Source organism: Alexandromys fortis, unplaced genomic scaffold (assembly GCF_014885135.2).
Source record: "Alexandromys fortis isolate MF-2015 unplaced genomic scaffold, M_Fortis_MF-2015_v1.1 scaffold_72, whole genome shotgun sequence".
Taxonomy (NCBI): domain Eukaryota; kingdom Metazoa; phylum Chordata; class Mammalia; order Rodentia; family Cricetidae; genus Alexandromys; species Alexandromys fortis.
In genome coordinates, this window is record NW_026067969.1 from 8993231 (window position 1) to 9012096 (window position 18866).

An 18866-nucleotide genomic window follows, 5' to 3' on the forward strand; every position below is an offset into this window, starting at 1 on the left:
TACTCTGCGCTAGATCACACCTTTGCACACTCCTTCACTGTGATGAATGATGGGAGAGCAACAGCGAGGATGATGAGGGCCTCAAGCGGAGTGCGAGAGCAGGCCAATCTCCAGGCCCCACCCTGTGACCTGAGTCACAGTCAGCGCTCTGAACCACTGCTGCTGCACTGGACAGGTGGGGTGTCCCAACAACGGCTCTGGATCATTGTCACAGACCAAGATGATGCAAGAGCAGGCTTTCAGACATAAAACTGCAAGGGATTAGTCGGCAATAGATAGCAGGGTCAGAGAAACAGTGTACAGAAGCAGTCCGTGAGATGAGACGTCAAAGAAGTTTTGTGAGGGTGATACTTGGGTAACGAATGATCATTCACAAGATGGCTAAGACTTTCCTTGATGTCAGGTTATATGAGAAAGCACTGAGTCAAGAGTATGTTCGGCCCAAATGGGCAGTTAGAGTTGACCGAAGAATAAAGCCCTCTTCTGCCTTCAGATACTGAGCGTGCACACCCAGGGGCTACCATGGAAGGAAGAACTGCAAACTGGAACAGGGTAAATGGAAGATGAGCTGAAGGGCCTTTGGGGCCTTTCTGAGAAATACATCTGTTCACAGAGGCACAGAGATTGTGCTGGGGCCCTTGGCTAGAGCCAAATGGAAAGCCCTGCAGAGCTGAGAGACACAGAGACTGGCTGTTTCATCCATCTGTGAAACAGGACCTTAGAGAACACTGTCCTGAGAATATGGCCAGCTGACCTTCTACCCAGTGCCAAGAGTCCCTGTGAGAGCTGAAGTGTCAACCTTGCCCCACGCATGGCTGGAGTTCACGGGTGTTTCCCAGGCCACATGGGAAGGTGAGCACACCATCTTCCTGGATTGTGCGGCCTGAGGGGCTGGGGCAAAAGCAGGTATTGAGGGCTGTTCTGGTGGGGCATGGAAGCCCTGCAGGTCACTCCTGACCCTTCAGGTATTGAGGGCTGTTCTGGTGGGGCACGGAAGCCCTGCAGGTCACTCCTGACCTTCCAGCAGTGGCAAGTGGGCCTGGCTAGGGAGACAGACTTACTTGTAGTTATCATCCTCCACAAACTTCTGGAGCTCCTCAATGTAGCGTACAGACTTCAGGTACTTCTGCACGTGTGGTAGGGTAGTGAGGTGATCTGTGGAAGTGGGCACAAAACTCAGAGGCTTGACTCTTTCCCCCAGCCCAGAGAATGCCGACACAGACACACCTGACTTCTTGAGGCTGCTTCACTGTCCTTGGGGCAGGTCCTGGAGGAGTGGTCAGGTTTGGGTTCTGCCCTATGGAAAGTGACCTCAAGCATTTGGCTGAGGGAGAGAAGCTAAGGCTGGGGCAAGCTGGAGCCCTGGTCCCCAGAACAGAGCAGGATCACATGTCTGTGCCTCCAGCACATTTCCAGTGATGATGCTGCACAGTCTCCTGTGTGCCATGAATGCAAGGCCACCCTAGCCAGTGCAGAAGTCCAATCCAGATGGCGTGCTCTCTGCACTAGGTGACGGACAGCAGACATCTATCTTGTGTAGGAAAAGGGCTTGTCCATCATATGATGGAGAGACAGCAGCAATATGCAAAAGTCCTATCACCAAGAGGTGGCCAGGCCAGGTTCTACTGCAGACTCTGAGGCCTGAGCCACACTGACACCTCTGTCACTCCCCTCAGACCTGCACTGTCACTGCATTCCTCCTGAGAAGGGGGCAGACACGAAAGAAGGGAGGCTGGGGAGAGGGAAACGTCTTGAAGAGCAGCAGGGGCCATGACCTTCAGGCTCCGAGTCTTGAGGCTCTGAAGGTCATTTCTGCTTCTCTAAGTCACCGGTGGTGTCATCATGTCTGAATGAGGACAATGACATCTGCTCTCCAAGCTGGTGGCAGCTGGCATAAATCTAGAGCACAGTGACAAGAATATACCTGCTCTGGGTTCTGGAAAATTCTGGCAGAGGGCCAGGAACCGTGTGTGGCCCTATTGTCACACGAGCAATGAAGAGGAGGAAGTGACTTTTCAGGATGCAGCCTGAGACTTGCTCCCTGGTGTGTACTCTGAGGTCTGAGTCTGCAGCTGCTCTGCTCGTCAGCAGGCAATGCTGGGGCGTCTGAAGGCTCTAGGACACACAGGCCCCAGAGGAGAGCTGGCCTACACTGCAGACCCTGTCGTGCCTGCGATGACACGGCCTGTTGGTCCTCCCAAGCAGAGGCGGTCAGCTGTCACCCACCCTGTGTACGACAGGTAGGGCTGGCTTTTCTCACACCCCTCTGGGGCACCCAGGCTTTTACTCCTTTATCCTGTTGTGAACACTGGCAGAAGAGGCCCGTTTCCAGCTCTGCTCTCCATTCTCCCCATCACTGCTGACTCCCTGCCTGGATCACTGTTCCTTCTCACAAACGACTGGGGCACCTGACTCACATTTAGGCGCCACACCAAGTGTCCAGGCAGACGAGCCATTCGGCATTCTAACTTCTCAGGGACAGGAAGTCTCCAGTAAGCCTGTGTACTCCTGGCATCAGGCATCATGCTCACCGTTTGCATTTGGAGCCTGGCCAGTTGCTTACCAAATCACTGCCCCATTCCATTCAGGCCCACAGTTAGATAACATGGCCTGGCCTCCCTTTGTAAGACTGGTCAACAAACTACCCTTGGCAGCTTCTTTCTTGTCTCTGCTACCCTAGTGCAGAGCCTATGGGAGGACTCAGATGGAAGGGCCACAAATGGAAGGAATATGGTCCCAAATTTGCTCGAAGAAGAGTTATCTGGGAGCTTCCTACTAGGCTTTTCAAGGATAAATGACCCAGAGCCAGCCACACCTGGGCCATGCCTCTCACTGAATGTGTAAACAGCTCCCTGTGTAGGAAATGACAGAGGTATCTAATTTGCAGGATCTGTGGAGATGCATAAAAGGCCAAGCCCATGTCTAAAGCTCAAGACAGTACCACAGGGACCTCTGTGGGGATAACCCAACTTCTGGAGCTTTCTTGTGGCAAAAGCGCCGGATCCAGATCAACAAGGCAAGCTCTCACAGTCCTAGTGGTGAGATACTAACCATAGCTGCAGGACACTTGCAAGTCAGCAATGATCCGGAGGATGTTGTTCATCTGGTTGGATCTTTGTTCGTTTTCCATGATGCTGCCAGAGGCAGGGTATGCAGAATCAATGTAGATCAAATCCAGAAGGTAGATTCCTAGGATTAAAGGACACACTGAGTTATGGTAGGGTGTTGCAGGAGGTCCTTCCGCTCCTCCAACCAATAGACACTGAGATACCAGCCCATTGGGGCATGGTCTCTCTCCCTTTAAAAAAGCGGCCACTTCCCTCTCCTCTCTCTCTTACTTCCTGCTCCGCTTCTGGTGACTAGACTCCCTTCCTGATTGTGCAGAGGGCTGTTGTCTGGGACGGTGATCTGAAAGTTTTTTCCCCTTTAAATAAATAACCATTCTATTCATCGTAATTCCAAACTGGTGTGGGATTGTGACTTATGAATTCGCCTTCAGTAGGGTGCATCACAAACCCTGGGGGTTAAACAGTCCCCCCTGCAAGAAGTTAGAAAGAACAACTTGTGGAGACTGAACATACTAGTTGGACTTGAATTCTAATTCTGATGAACTCATTTTTCATGCTCAACTATATGTTAAACATTTGAGCAACAACCAAAATGGATGCTGGCAGATTGTTGCATGTCTAATTTGCATAGCTGTCAACAACAAGGTTTTGTACCTATAATCCAAATGGAAAGTAACAGGTGGCTATGCCTCTTTGTCATTAATACCTAACTCTATGCTCCCATGCCCAGGAGAACAACTTTTGTGGTTTTTAATTATTTAGATATTTGTCTAACTTCTCCCCCCCACACACATATAATTATGAATTAGTGGAGGGAAAGACGTTAAGAATGAGATATTTCTCTTTACAAAAAAAAAAAACAATGGTAGACAGCGATGTCTTCTGAGATATTAACAGGAAATAAGATGAAGAGCAAGGACTCCAGTGGGCTAATGATGAGCTGAGGGTAGGCTCCAAGACAATCCCCCTGAGTAAAAGGTGGAAAGCAGGGGCTGGCTCTGTGGGCTGAGCCTCTCCACAATTCTCAGCTGACTTGACACAGAGTCAGCTGATTATCTGGAAACATGAAAGAAAACTGGATGGCGTGTCCTTCCAGGAGTGCCCCAAGAGCACTGACAATACTATACCCACCATACACGAGGGACTAGGCAGGAGTGGCAATGCAAAGCAGAACTGGAGACGGCAAAGAGAAACAAATGACATGGATGGAAACATACTTGATGGAGAAGGTTCCGTGACTCCAAAATTTCTATGCATGAAACAAAACCACCTTTAAGCACATAAAGCAAGAAACTACCAGGGACAAAAAGTGAATTTGAAAAATGGTACAGAGAAACCCTGTCTCAAAAAACAGCTACAGTCATCTGGGGGTGCTACAACCATAACTAGGAAGCCTTGGCTTGCCTCTTCTGCATGTATGAATACGCATGTGCATACATATAAAGACGTATATATCCAGGTGTGCGTAGATAACGCCGTAACAAACCCAGCAAGTTTAGCGTAACAAACCCAGCAAGTTTAGGTTTACTGTGCATATGCATATGTGGAGGATATGTTTTCCTATGAGCACGCATGTGGTGGCCACAGTGTGATATCAGGGTGTCCTCTGTCCCTCTACACCCTATGATTTGAGACAGGTCTTGCACTGAATCTGGAGCTTGCCATTTTGCACACTGCCACACCAGGTTTGGTTGGGTTCTGTTGTTGTTCACATGGGTGCTCAAAGTTCCAGACTCAGGCCATCGTGCTTTACCCAGGCAAGCTCTTCACTCACGAAGCCATTTATTTCCACAGTCTCTGTGAGGTTTTTCTTCCATAACTAAAAATACAATTCTTTTTAGGTACAGAACACAGACATTGATTTACACGGTATAGAGAAAGGCCAGTGAGTTCCAAAAACTCAATGCCATGGTCCCCGCATTCTTTGACTTTACTGTGCTCCATCTAGGAGTGAAGTACAGAAAAAATTCCAACCACTGGAAGTGCACACACACAAGAAAATTCTAGGTTAAAAATAGATCTAAAGTTTAAAAAAAAAATCTGTCTGCATAGCTTTAACATAAACAGTACTTGTATGAAATACAGTGCTCGCCAAAGCTTTCCACTTGAATTGGTCACCTCCAGGCACGTATCTGATGTCCTCCGTGCCCATAACCCAGGATTTCAAGGCTCTCCCCTTGCTTTCAACATTTCTGGGGCTGGAGATGGATAAGAGTGTGCACTGCTCTTGCAGAGGATCCAAGTTTGGCACCCAGCACCTATGACAGGTAGGTCACGACTGACTGCCTGTAACTCCAGGGGATTCAACACCTCTGGTTTCTGTGGGAGCCTCCACACATGCACATGCCCCAACATGTGCACACATACATCTAATTTAAAATAACAAAATAAATATTTGAAAAAAGTGTAAGATTTCTACATTTAATGACTTTAAATGTAGTAAATCCTAAAGGGACCTTCATAATCAAAAAATGACGTTAGCTTTATAAAATTCAAGGTAACTGTATCAAAATGTTTTTACACTAAATCCTGACCAGTATCAACTATTACAAATGACAAATATAGTACTATATAGTTATATTTTACATGCACTGTATATATTTTCATATATTATATAATTGTGTTGTAAAGCGATCTGTTTGAAAAAACAACAATTAGAACACCGAATTTCAAAAGTATGGTTCTGGTCAAAGTGTCCATCAGAGGAAAACTTGTAGCCTTAGGAGTTTGTATTAATAGACTAAGTATTGTTACAAACACAGATTTGCTCTGGTGCTTCACGTCTGAGTTTTGTGTGGATGGACAAACACTGGGCTAAGCCTCACATGCTCATTTCCTCTTCTCCTTTTTTCTTTTTTGTTTGTTTTTTAGACAGGGTTTCATTGTGCAGCCCTGGTTGTCCGGGAACTAGCTCTGTAGACCAGGCTGGCCTTGAACTCACAGAGATCCACCTGCCTCTGACTCCTGAGTGATGGGATTAAAGGTGTGAGCCACCATGCCAGGCACATGCTCATTTTCTTTTTTATCCTTCTAAACGCCCACTCTGTAAGGAAGGAAAAGGAAGCTCAGAGAGCATGTGAAATTGGTCTAAGGTCACACAGCTGGTAAATGATGGAGATGGGAATGGAACCTAGGCTTCCTCCTCCTGCCTCCCTTCCTTCCAAGTTTCCTGCCACCACAGAGGACCTTGAGTACTGGGTACCATGAGTCATTCGTCTGCTTTTAAAATAGCTTCACATTGTTCCGGGAAACCATTAAATCACAGAAGCATCTGCTGTCGCTCCTCATAGGAGCCATGTCTGTTTCCTTCCCTACTGTTTTCCAGATTTTAATAATTAGGAATCATTTTCCTTGAATAGACATCCTAAGTGTAGAGGGTTTGAATTCACAGATTTATTCTTTCTCTTGAACTTTGCTTTTCCTCCTTATTTTCAAAAAATCTAACTCAGTTACCTCCCTGAGGATTCCATAATGGCAATCCTGAAAATCCCATTATGGCTGCAACCACAACAAAAAGCATCCCCCAGTGCTGTGTGGGGGTGGAGGGATATGGGCCATGGGGTGAGGTGGTTCCAGATGCTGTGTGCAGGCTCCAGCTTGGCTGACTCAGAGGCTGGGCAGCAGCTTAGCCAAGAGAGGGACTAGAGAGTGGAGGTGGGGGTGGGGTGGGGAGAAAGACACTGAGGTTTCCTAGGGTCTACTGTGGCGCACCGGTCCTTCCTTGACCGTCCCTTCTGAGAGAAGGAGACTGAAGAGATGACGGCTGCACAGGGTCTCCCCGCTGCGCACTGGATCCCCACCAGCTCTGCCTGGCTGCAGCTCCCATGATCATTCTGCTGGCCTCCAAAGCACAGAGTGGCCCTTGCTCAGACAAAGCTCTACTTGGAGATTTCCTTGTGTTGCACCAAAAGGACAGTGTGACCCTGAGCCTCATTCCTGAGTAGTACTCCACAAACCAAGGCCAGAGGAGTTAGTTTGGCATACCCTGAGAAGGGGAACGGGTGGGGGCTCATTAGGAATAAGGCAGCCCGTCGTCCCTTCTGCAAAAACACCCAGACTCTAGCACCTGCCTGCACCTCAGGCCCTGAGTATTTAGACTAAGGTCATGGTGGTGAGGACAGGATGAGTAAATGGGGAGACCTGAATCTTGTGAAGCCAAGATAGAACCTATAGCGATACATGACAATCCTGCACTCCCTCAAACATGGCTGCAGAAGTGGTGCATTTCTGTGAACAAGGCGTAAGTCCAGGGAAGCCCTTTCTATGTTGTATTAGCCAATCACGAAAGATATTTCTATACCTAAAACATAAACCAATGCTTGTTTGTGTCCCTTGACTCTATCAGACCTCAAGGCCTGGGAGCCGATCTCCCTGCTCCTGAAGTGGGTCCCCAGAGCAGAACACGTCTAGCTGCTCGGTGACTCTGAGAATGGAGGTGTGTTTATGGGACCAAGCCCATAGCCTCGCTTTGTAGCTTAGGAAAGACATCAACTCAAGAGAAGATCACAGGGTGCAGGGGTTGCTGGGGCTGCAGGTCAGGCGGCAGAGTGCTTGCCTAGAATGCATGAAGCTCTAAGTTTGCTCCCTGATACCACATGAGGTAGACAAGGAGGCACACACCTATAATCCCATCACTCTGAAGGTGGAGGCATAAGGATCAGGTATCCTTAGCTACTTAGTGAGTGTGAGGTAAGAGCAGCCTGAGTTTCATGGGACCCTGTCCAAAAAAAAAAAAAAACTAGAAAAAGAAAGAGTTAATATTTGGGTGAGAACTTCAGAAACATAACTTGTTTAAAGGTAAGATTTGGTTCATTGCCCAGTTAAGCTCTGGCTGTGGGCATNAAAAAAAAAAAAAAACTAGAAAAAGAAAGAAAAGAAAAAAAAGGAAGGAAAGAAAGAAAGAAAAAAGGAAAAGAGACAATGGCTCATGTTTATTAAGCACTTACTACATCCCTGGTCCTAAACTCAGAGGTGTGGCCAGATTGTTGCTGTGTAAGGACAATGTTTCCACCAGCAAACCACAGTCCCTCTCCTATAGACAAAGGAACAGAAGTCTGAAGAGGCCACATTGCTTTCCTGAGGTCACACAGTGGAAAAGTGACCGAGGCAGGATTCACATACAGCTCTGTCCGACTGCCATGTTAGTCTTTGTGTCCCTGCGGCCAGCAGCCTGCAGAACCTGGAAGCCAGTGGGGCAGGACGGGGACACATAACAGCTGAACCAGGGGAGGGGGCACTCACACTATGGCTCTCTCCTCTTTATTTCTACTTTGGGATTAACAGTCTCCAGACTGTGGCTACTCCCTCCTATTGCCCATATCAGGCTTGCCTGGGCACACGTCTCTGGTCTGCACGTCAGCAGCCCACCCAGACTTGCAGGCCCTGCCAACTCTACCACATAGTCCCACTAGGAGTAGCAGTGGGATGGTCTGGCTACAACTGCCATAACCATGGATGGTAGGCACCCAGACACCAGCCGCATGGGACCACCCTGCAGCTGGACCAGTGCTGGGAGTCCATCTGGATTGGGACAGTACCGCTCCTGTTCTTATTTAGACAGTGACTGCAGCAGATGACACTGCTGTTGGCCCACCACCACAGACGGTAATTGGACCAGCCATTGGCTTGGCTGCCGTGGGGATGAATGGTGCCAAGGGACTGGGCTAGACTGTGAGGCACTGACACAGGGAGGGGGAGCTTAAGTGATAGGAATAGCCACTGTCTATCATGCAGGGAGGAGGGGCTGCTGGTCTCAGGACCCTTTGCAACACATCTGGACAGGGGCTCTCATTGCCCACACTGCACATGTAAGAAAACTGAGGCTTAGGAGGAAAAAGAAGTGAACCAAGTTCCCACAGCTTGAGAGCAGATCAGGGTGGGAATTCAGGCCTACCTTGACAGCAGTGCTAGGGCAGGGATGGCAAAATGAAGAGGGTCTCAGTTTAAGCTGGGGGTGTAAGGAATGCAACTGAAGCCCATCACCTGAGGGCACTGTAACCCATCACCTGAGGGCACTGTGGCCAGCCAGCATTATTCCACAACCATGCCCACTCACAAACCAGCCCTCTGTTGAGGCAAATGGTTCCCTAGACCTCATTTCTGCCCTGTGCCACCTGTGTACCCCTGACGAAGGAGATGTTTCCCCAGAGCACTGGGCTTAGTGGTGTGCAGAGCCTTCTGTAAGCTGGGGGCTGGGAGTCCAGCTAAGCCAGGGCCCACAGCTGGCCCGGCTCCCCACAAGCCCAGGGACGACTCACTGCCCCCTTGTTCTCTCATCCCTGCCTTGTCTCACTTCCAGCCCGAGGCTGGTTTTGGTTTTTCTCATATGGCTATCTTTTCAATATGGAAAATTCTGCTGTGTCGAGGGGAAAAGAAACCTGCCCGGCGGGAGAAGGCACCACTTTTCCATATTACCGCTTTCTATGTTCTCTTTTTCAAAATCTGAGATGAAAGACTTTTTTTCCATGCTCTTTTTACTCTGCCTGAAAAGATGACTTTCAGAACTCAGAAATGAGGAGTTGGCACCGGGGCTATACTTGTGTGGTTGCACCCATAACCATCCTGGTAAGTTCCAAATGAAACAACAGCGTGCCTGCTCATTAGACTTTGTGTGGTTTGGTTTGGTTTGGTGTGTTAAGACATCACCAAGCAGACCCACTGTCTGCGGGCAGCCCTGGCTCTCTGAGAAGTTGGATATGATTGTATTAATTAATGCCTGCCAATTAACATCCATCATGCAGAGCGGGAACTTCAGAATAAATTTTCATTTAAAGGGTAAGCCTTATGGGAAGTTTGTGGCCTCTGACTGCCAGGAAGAAAAATGTTTCCCAGGCCTTCAGCAAGGGGCCTGAACTGGAAGTCACGTGTCAGGTGGGGAGAAGCCATGGTTTCCGGCCCAGCACATGGTCTCATTAGTGTCTTTCTGTTTTGTGACTCATGATCATAAAGGCACGTGGGCAAAATCCTGTAGCCTGGACAGAACTCTGAGGTCCAGGAGAGTCAAACCCCTCAGACTTCCCCAGGAAAAAGGAGGACACAGACTCAGGCTCCTCACTCAGGTGTGAGGAGGCAGAAAGTGTCGGCAGATTCCCCAGTGGGCCATGGAGCACAGATGGGCCAGGGGGCAGATGGCAGTCGAGGCGCACATCTGTTTACTATTTATTAGCCTTGTTCTGCGCTGGACACTGTGCTGTGTAAACTATCTCACTTGGTCCTCCAATAACTTTATTGGCAAAAGAAAAGAAGCTGACATGTTGGTGTACCCAGCCCCAAGTGTCCTCTGGGAGAAATCATACCTCCCACATCAGAACCATGTGGTTGGGGGTCTGGAGCAATTCCCTTCCCTCCTCTGCCCTGCGGGGGAAAACAAGTTTTATAAAATAACTATGCTGAAGAAAAAAAAATTCATCAAATTTCTCAGAAGAAAGAAACAAAATCACAAAGTGTCCACATGTGACTGAGAGAAAGAGATGTGGCCGTGGATGCTGACACCACACTTTAGATATAAGGGGACGGCAGAGAGAGAGAGAGACACAACAAAAGGAGCACAAGTAAAACCACAAAAGCAGAAATAACTTGAAAGTTTAAATTACATCCATTTCTGTATGTGTGTGCATCTGCACACTTGACGTACATGAGGGAGTCAGAAGACAGTTTGCAGAAGCAGGCTCTCACCTCCAACCGCGGGGCCTGGAGATGGAGCGGGGTGGTCAGCCCTGACGCAAGGACCTTTCCTCACTGAGCTGTCTTGTTGCCCATGGATTTTTAAAATCAGAAGTGATAAATAAAGGTGAAGTTTAATTTTGAAAACAAAACAAAAGCTTGGTGGTGGTGGCTCACGCCTTTAATTCTAGCACTTAGGAGGCAGAGGCAGGTGGATCTCTGTAAGTCTGAGGGCAGACAGCCAGGGATACAGAGAAATCCTGTATTTAAAAAAAAAAGCAGTCGAGTCTTTAATACGTATGGTTGAAGGGGGAAATGAAGTTCAAAAGACTGATATACAATTAGGGATGAGAGGGGGATATGATTCCAAGTGTGGTAGAAGTTAAAATAGTTGCAATTCTTTTTTAAAAGTATTTTCTTGGCTGGAGAGATGACTCAGAGGTTAGGAGCTTTGCCTGTTCTTCCAGGGGTCCTGAGTTCAATTCCCAGCAACCACATGGTGGCTCACAACCATCCGTAATGGGGTCTGGTGTCCTCTTCTGGCCATCAGGCAGAATATTGTATACAAAATAAATAAATAATTTTTTTTTTTAAAAAAAAAGTGTTTTCTAAAAATCCATGTTTTTTACCATGGGCCTGAGCTACTTTCAGTCATGATCAGAAAAGGTCTTCTTTGCAGTGGGCAGGCATCACTGGAGAGATGTAGAATGTCAAAGGGCTGAAAAAAATAGACTTTGAGATCAGCCCCTCCCCCCATCTCTACCCTGCAGCAAAGGTTTGGGGCACACCACAGAAGAGGACAGAGAAGAGTTCTGTGACATGCTGTCTTCTGGACATAAGCAGCCATGGTCCATGAATTCACAGTGGCTGCGGTTGCCTGCACACGATCAAGCACAGACAGGATGGATGCCCTCTAAGCTCCGCACCACCCTGAGAAGCAGTGGGCAGTTGCTGGGAGGGCAAATTGCTCTTTATTGAGGATGTAGTCACTGGTAGGTTTCCCATGCTCCAGGGGATGGCCCACTCCACATACATGAAGTCAGTGGATTATTAAAGAAAAAAAAAAGATGTGAAATTGAAAGGGGCTGTGTTGAGGGGAATAAGGGGGGGAGCTGAAGGCAGGAAATGGAGTAGATACGATTATATTTTTTGAATATATGCATGAAACAATCAAAAATAAGGAAAAACTTTAAAAAGTAGATAAAATGAATGCTTAATAGAAAAAGCCGTCTTCTCAAAATTGTGTCAAAAAGAGATAATAAACTTTTTGATAACCAAAAAAAAGAAAAATATTAACAATGAGAAAGTTGCTATAGTTGAGAAGTATGATACCAACATGTTTCATAGCCTCGAGAGGAAACTGGACACTGTCTCAACAGTTCTGGAGCAAAAAGAAGCCAGAAGAACACGCAGCCCTTTCTCATAACTGGTGTATCTGTTGTGGCAAAACCTGGCAGAGGTGGTATAAAAAGGAGCCGCAGTGGCCACCCGAAGGATGAAAAGAGGTGGGAAGACAATGCTCCCCACAGCCATAGGCCATCTAACAGAAACCCCAAACACCAGGCACTGGAAGACCTTTTGGAGTTTTTGGTCAGGGTTGTCTAAGAGACTTCCAAAATATTACAGGCTACTGCTTTTGCCCTTGGTAGTCCCTTAGAGATGGAAGGTAAGTCCCCACTGCTGAAAACAACATGTACTTTGGACAAAGGGCCCAGAATCCCCTGAGCTGACTTGAAAGCTTCCTCCCCGAGGACTAGCTTTCCTGGTACCAGAAAGTGTCATACAAGCTTCTCAAGCAGGAACGCAACCAGCAGGTGCTTATGACACTGATGAACCACAACAATGACCAGTATGGCATGATAACCCTTAGGGTGCAGTAGTGGACACATATATTGGGGGTAACCAACAGCTCTCTAGTTGGACTTAAGACCAACTCAACAGGAGGAAAATCATGCCTGGTACTGGAAACCTAGTCAACTTCCCCAGGGCTAGTGAAGTCAAGGATCTTGGAGGAGAATCTACAATCACCACTTTACTAAACCAGCATAATCCCTAACTGCATTCTAAATATTTATCCTTATACACACAGATAAGTGTAGTTATCAGCCTTCATCAAAGAAACTTCTCTTTGCAACAAATGGAGATCATTAAAGAGAGCCATGACCAATCAAACCCAGAGCTGTAGAGCATAGTCCCAACACCTCCTATATCTAAGGCTCAGGGATCACTGTGGAAGAGGGGGCAGAAAGACTGTAAGAGCCAGAGGATTGTGGAGTTTGCTATGAGGGTAGGTATCCATAAAGTCTTAGCCATATGGCTGTCTGAACAAGGACAGCACCAACAAACATGTTAACATAGAATGAGCAAGCTCAGGAAGCCTCAAACCCGGATAAGAACCATAGGGCAATGAGGCTGAGAGTGGGAGAGTCTCCCAAGGGAAGAGCGCCAGCTGGCTGTCCAAAGGCCCCAAACATACACAGACAAGTAACAGTACAAGAGCTGAGCAGGGGCTGTGATTATGTATTTACACACATAATACAAAATGTTTGTATGCATACATATATGTGTAAACACATAAATAGAACCCGTGCTCAGTTCATGCAATGTTACTTGTATGTGTATGTTTTGAGGGTCGTGTGTGTGTTTATGTAACAATAATTAAGGAAAAAGAGGCCATGAAATTGCAAGAGAAAAGTGGGGAACATGATAGTGGCTGGAAGGAGGGAAGGAGGGAACGGAAGGGGAAATGATATTATAGTATCAAAAAATAAAAATATTAAAAAAAACAATAAAAAGAGGGGCTGGGAGATAACTCAGTCAATAAATGTTTGCCATGAGAGTGAAAGAACCAGCTTAAAAACTGGGTGTAGCAATGCACATCTATAATTCCAACACGGGGGAGGCAGAGACAGTGTATCCTCGCAGCTCACTGGCCAGCCAGGCTAGCAGAATTGAAGTTTCTTCACATTCCGGGAGAGACCCTGTCTGAAAAATGAGGAAGACACCTGATGATGACCTCTGACTACCATGCATGCCCACATACACACATACATACATCAGCATGAATATGTCTCAACATACATGTGAAACAATTAAAGTATTTCCAAATAAGTTAATAAAATAATCAATATATAAAAAAATAAGCCAGGCCATCTTACTGCATCATTTGATCTTGAGAGATGGTGAAATGATGCTGACAGTTTCAATATCGATTCCTAGTGATACACACTGTAAAGCAGACTTCTGGACTTGATGAGAGCTGAGAATTAGAAAACTCACAGTACAGTTAATACTGAAGTCTGAGTGAGTACGGCAGAGTGTATGCCCCACACCAGCTGCACGAATCAATGGGACAAGACAACACAAACACATGGGGATGAAAGGTGCACATGGCACTGCCACTGTTTGCGCGTGCTGTGACTAGCTGCCACAACAGCTATACAACGAGACAACTTAGGATAACCAGCTGAAGCCCCATCAGTCCTAGCAGAGTTAATGTCATACTGGACACCAGCACCGTTTTCACATGCCAACAGTCACCATGTGGGAAATGTAACGGGAAAACAGAGCAGCAAAAAATACCAACACCTGGAAGGAAACGCAGAAAGAAATTAGTACATCCACACACATAAACACTAGAGAAGTTATGCCACACTATTAAAATAAAATATGAAAACATTTCTAGACTTATTATTCCTTCTTTGAATAATCCATTTTACTGACATAAGGGCGGGGCTGACAAGATGGCTCAGCAGGTAAGATGCTCGCTGCCAAGTCTGAGTACCTAAGCTCCATCACTAGAACCACATGCTCGAAGAGGAAAACAACTGCTGACGGTTGTCCTCTGACCTTCAAGTGGGTCTGCACATACACTAGTAAGCCCATGTTTTCTCTATGTCTTTTTTCTGTATTCCTGTATTTGACTTTTCAGGTGAGAACACAAAACTTTCATGATTAAAATCAAAACTAACAAAGTAAAGCACTCTTAAGACCCACAAACAGTCAACAAGAAGAGAACAAGACACCGTGGAATGCTCAGCCCTAAGCTCATATTAGACTCATACTCATATCAGACTTCTCCTTCCAAGCTCAGAGACCATCTCAGAGAAGAAGGCAGAAAGACTGCGAGAGCCACAGGCGGCGGATAACCACAATGAAACAGTGTTTTCTGACACGACAGAGTTGTGGCACACATGAAGTCACGCACAGAACCCCAGCAAGCTAAAGCAGAGAATCCTGGCATGGAGGGGGAGGTGGACACAGTCCTATCCTAGCAACCGATGGCTGCTGAGGGTTGGGGAGTCAGGTGTTATGGTGGTTTGGCCCAGGTAGGTCAACCACATTGGATGGCTCCATATGCAAGAGTATTCAGGCAGCAAAAACTAGATTTGATGGATTAAAAAAAAGATAACAGAGTTGGGTGGGGAGGGAGGTAGGGGTGGATATGGGAGAAGCTGGACAAGGTGGTGAGGAGGGTAAAAACATACTGGAGGAAATTCTCAAAGAATGCGAGTATTTTATAAAGACTCTCGAGGGTATAAAATAAGATGTAAATAAGTGATGAGATAAATAATATTGCTTAGAGGAGAAGGCTCAGTTTCCTCAGGTCAATGACTGCCCGGTTAATTTTCAACCTTCATGATTCTTAAGTTCCCCTCGGGTTACAGCAGAGCAGTTTTTAAAGCAAAGTGAGGAGGAGGGTGTGTCCTCGTTAATGCACATATTTTACAAAATCTGAAATGCATCCTAAAGTTCACCTGGAAGAGCAGACACTTTCTTCCCTCCGTCCTTTCTTCCTATCAAGACGAGAACAAGCATATTTTGGCACGTGATTTTTTTGAGCATCCTCAGCTCTTGGTTGAGGGCTTGGTCATCAGGGTTAGGATGGAAGACCACAGCCATTTGCTGAGAGGTACCTCTTCATCTCCTTCCCCATCCCCTGCATCTGGGCTATCCAACAACAACCCAGTCTGCATTCTATCTTCCTCACTTACCCGATGACTTTCTATGCTCAATAGAGACTAAGGTTTTACTGCCCCAGGATGCCCTGGACTGTCTCTCCAGTCTCTCTACCCTCAATTAAGACTGCCCCAGATGGACTACTGATCCACACACTCCCTCTCCCTCCTGTCTGTCCCTGTGCTCTTGGGTATACTGTCCCTTCTTCTGTCACAGCATGGAGACCATGCTCATAGGTCAAGGCTATGTGCTGGCTCTCCATTCTTCAGGCTCACCATCAAGGCACACAGAGTAGGGCTCAAAGAATTGGGCCCAACAGGAGCCAGAGTTGAAGTTTTGTTTGCACACAGACAACTCTTCAATCTGACCCTTAACTTCAACTACCTGGTGGAAGAGAAGAGAATAGCTGTCACTGCCGGGCACCCCCGCTCCAACGTCACCCTGTTGGGGGCAGCGTTGGCCCTGTCATCTCCAAGCTAACTGCCTCGTTTCTCTGAGTGCTATAAAGAGTATCCAGAGGAGCAAACGTCATCAAAAGGAAATGGAAGATGACTCCCAAAGTGAAAGCCTCGGAAACCTGCGTCTACACTGGGTAGGATGGATGTCATGTGCCAAGGAAAACACTCCCAAGCTTGTCTTTCCAGTGCTGGCTCCAAGATCTGCTACTGTGCACAGAAAGGCTCCCCAAACGTCCCAGGCCATCAGGATCCCAGCCAGAGAGTGAGCTCACAGACGGCTGTTTTAGTCGCCAAAGTATTTTCCATTTCCCCTAATATACTCAGATCTGTGGCCACTCAGTGCCTAGTCTTTAAGTACAGCAAAAATAACAAAGATGACAGCTTTATTCGTGGCTCAATGGAGACTGTAACCAACCCCATGCTCTGGGTCTCCGTCATCTATTTCCCTGCATTCTCTGGGAAATGAACGGCAGACTTTTGGGGGTCAAGGTAGATCCAAACTGATCCCTACTTTCTTAGAGCAAAGTCCCTCCGACCTCACAGCAAAAACGTCCTGAGGCCTCCTTAGGCTTCTGCTCACCACTGGCTTACTTGCAGCTGGAAGGTTTAGAGATTCTGCGTGCCCATTTTTCTTCTCGGTATAAGGACCCATGCAGGCCCTCACCAGGAAGTTCTAGGAAAGCTACTTTAGTGGCTGGAGGTACAGTCTGGCAGGGCCACCTCTGAGAGCTCCACCCTTCTCTAGGGTACTGTGTACAAGAAGCTGCTACTCAAACAGGTCTGGCTCAGGCCTGGCTTGCTTCCCAACCCATTCCTATGGGCAGAGTCTGCAACCCAACCAATAGAGGGCACCAGAAGAAACTGGTGTTCTGGCTAGTCTGCCACTGGGCTACCACTGGCTAGGTCAGGCTGCGGACTGAAAGGCTCGACCACATCTGTCCTTCTGTATCAGAACTCAATTTCCTTGTACAGTGAGCCCAAGACACTTGAACTCCTGGGCCCTGGACTCCTGGTCACTTGGTTGAAACCTGTCCTATTTCTTTGTCTGTTCAGTACCAATTTTATCTTATTCTACCTTCTCCTCTTTTACAGCAAGCTGCTGTCCCAGTAGGGCTTGGTATCAACACTGCTATGTTTCGTGTGAGGACAGTGGCCACAGTGGTAGGGAAGCAGAGCTGCTGGAAACTGGAAAAGGCCAAGAGCATAAGGGTAAGTGACAGATCACTGTGCAGAGGGCAAGTCGCAAGGACACAGCTCATTTGGGGATGTCCACTGTCACTGGGCAAAGGTATTGGTGCTATAGATATTCACAGAGTGCCTACTACATCCTAGACATGGGTGTGGCGCACCAGACAAGGCATGGCCCCTGATCCCAGCAACCTGATGAAGAGAAGTATTTGAAGCATATAACTTGAGAAATTAATATTCTTAGAGGAGACAGAAAATGGATTAGTTGTGTCCTTGACATTGCTGCATGTGCTAAGGTACCCTTTCCTGCCTCTGCGTCTCCTTAACTCTAGAGATGTTAGGTGGTCTGCTTCAGGTAGCTGGTCACTTCAGATTCCAGTACAGGAACCTGGTGGCTGCAGTCATGTTGACACTCAGAGGTCCACACGCACACTGGAGTGAAGGTGTGGGAGCACACAGTACATGCAGTCAAGCATGCTAACTTGTGATTGGTGCAGGTGCTGCCATAGTTTTCACAGGCCTCCATGGAGACACAGGAAGGGGCTGTCAGAGCATCTGTATAGAGTGGACACTCAGCAAGGCTACTTGGGAAAACAACAACTTCAGGAAGGGACGGAGATGTGTAACTAATACCTTGCAAAGCCCTCCCAGGGTTGTCATTAAAATTCCTGTAGCTAAGAGATGGAAGACTTGCATTCAGTGAGCAGGAGTAGGGTCTACAGACAAGCTCAGCACACTTTAGGACAAATGTACAGGACAGAGATGAGCAACGCCGGGCTTTGTCTCTTTAAAGGGGGGTCATTTGGGCTTGTCCCTGTCTCAGGGGTTCAGTAACAGTAGGCTGCCCGGCAGGAGCTGACCTGGGCTTGTGCAATGCTTTGTGCTGTCTTCTCACATCTATTTGTGGTTGCTATTGGCCGGAGGGGATGGGATTGTACCCAGAGGGAAACCCAAATGCCTACCTGCTGATAAACCTCAAAGCCCGACAGATTCCCACATCTAAAGAAACAGTCCATGGAAACTGAAAACCCAACAAAGGGCAAATGGAAAAATCCCAGTAAGTCACGGGCTGCAGCGACACAAGGCTGAGGAAGCAGAGCACGTCCCTCCCCCAGACAGTGTGGTCCAAGGTCTGGGACAGAGTGTTAGAGACATGACACAAGACAAGGCATAGATGAAACAGTAAAAGAACTACAGAAAGTTAAACCACAGGTAAGAATTAAGGCTCAGTGGCACAGTGCTTGGGGTTATATCCCTAGAATTGCAAAAATAAACAACCTCTAAACAACCAAACAAAACCAAAACCAAACCAAAAAAAAAAAAAACAACAATAAAACAAAACAAAACAAAAACCCAACCTATGAATTGAAACATCAGAGGCAGCAGGAGCCAAGTGGTCAAGAGGGCACCGAGGGAACTTTCATGCTGGGTGTGGAAGGCAAACTTGGCAAGACACTCCAGTGCCAGGAGAAGGCGAGAGAAGAAGCCTGCACGAGGAAATGGACAGCCGACCAGAGTATGGCCCTTCCCC

At 47.3% G+C, this 18866-nt stretch overlaps 1 protein-coding gene across 11 annotated transcripts in view; it reads right to left on the reverse strand.

The window, feature by feature from the left end:
* Positions 1-18866, reverse strand: part of Ralgps1 (Ral GEF with PH domain and SH3 binding motif 1) — a 251711-nt gene that overhangs the window by 36610 nt on the left and 196235 nt on the right. For all 11 annotated transcript variants that reach the window (XR_007594100.1, XM_050154886.1, XM_050154887.1 and 8 more), the window contains 2 exons: positions 3052-3189; positions 1062-1155 (listed from right to left, as the gene is read on the reverse strand). Coding sequence is in view for 10 of the 11 variants with exons in the window: in XM_050154886.1 (XP_050010843.1) it covers positions 1062-1155; positions 3052-3189 (232 nt within the window). In the remaining variant the exon portion in view is untranslated. The remainder of the gene's footprint in view (positions 1-1061; positions 1156-3051; positions 3190-18866) is intronic.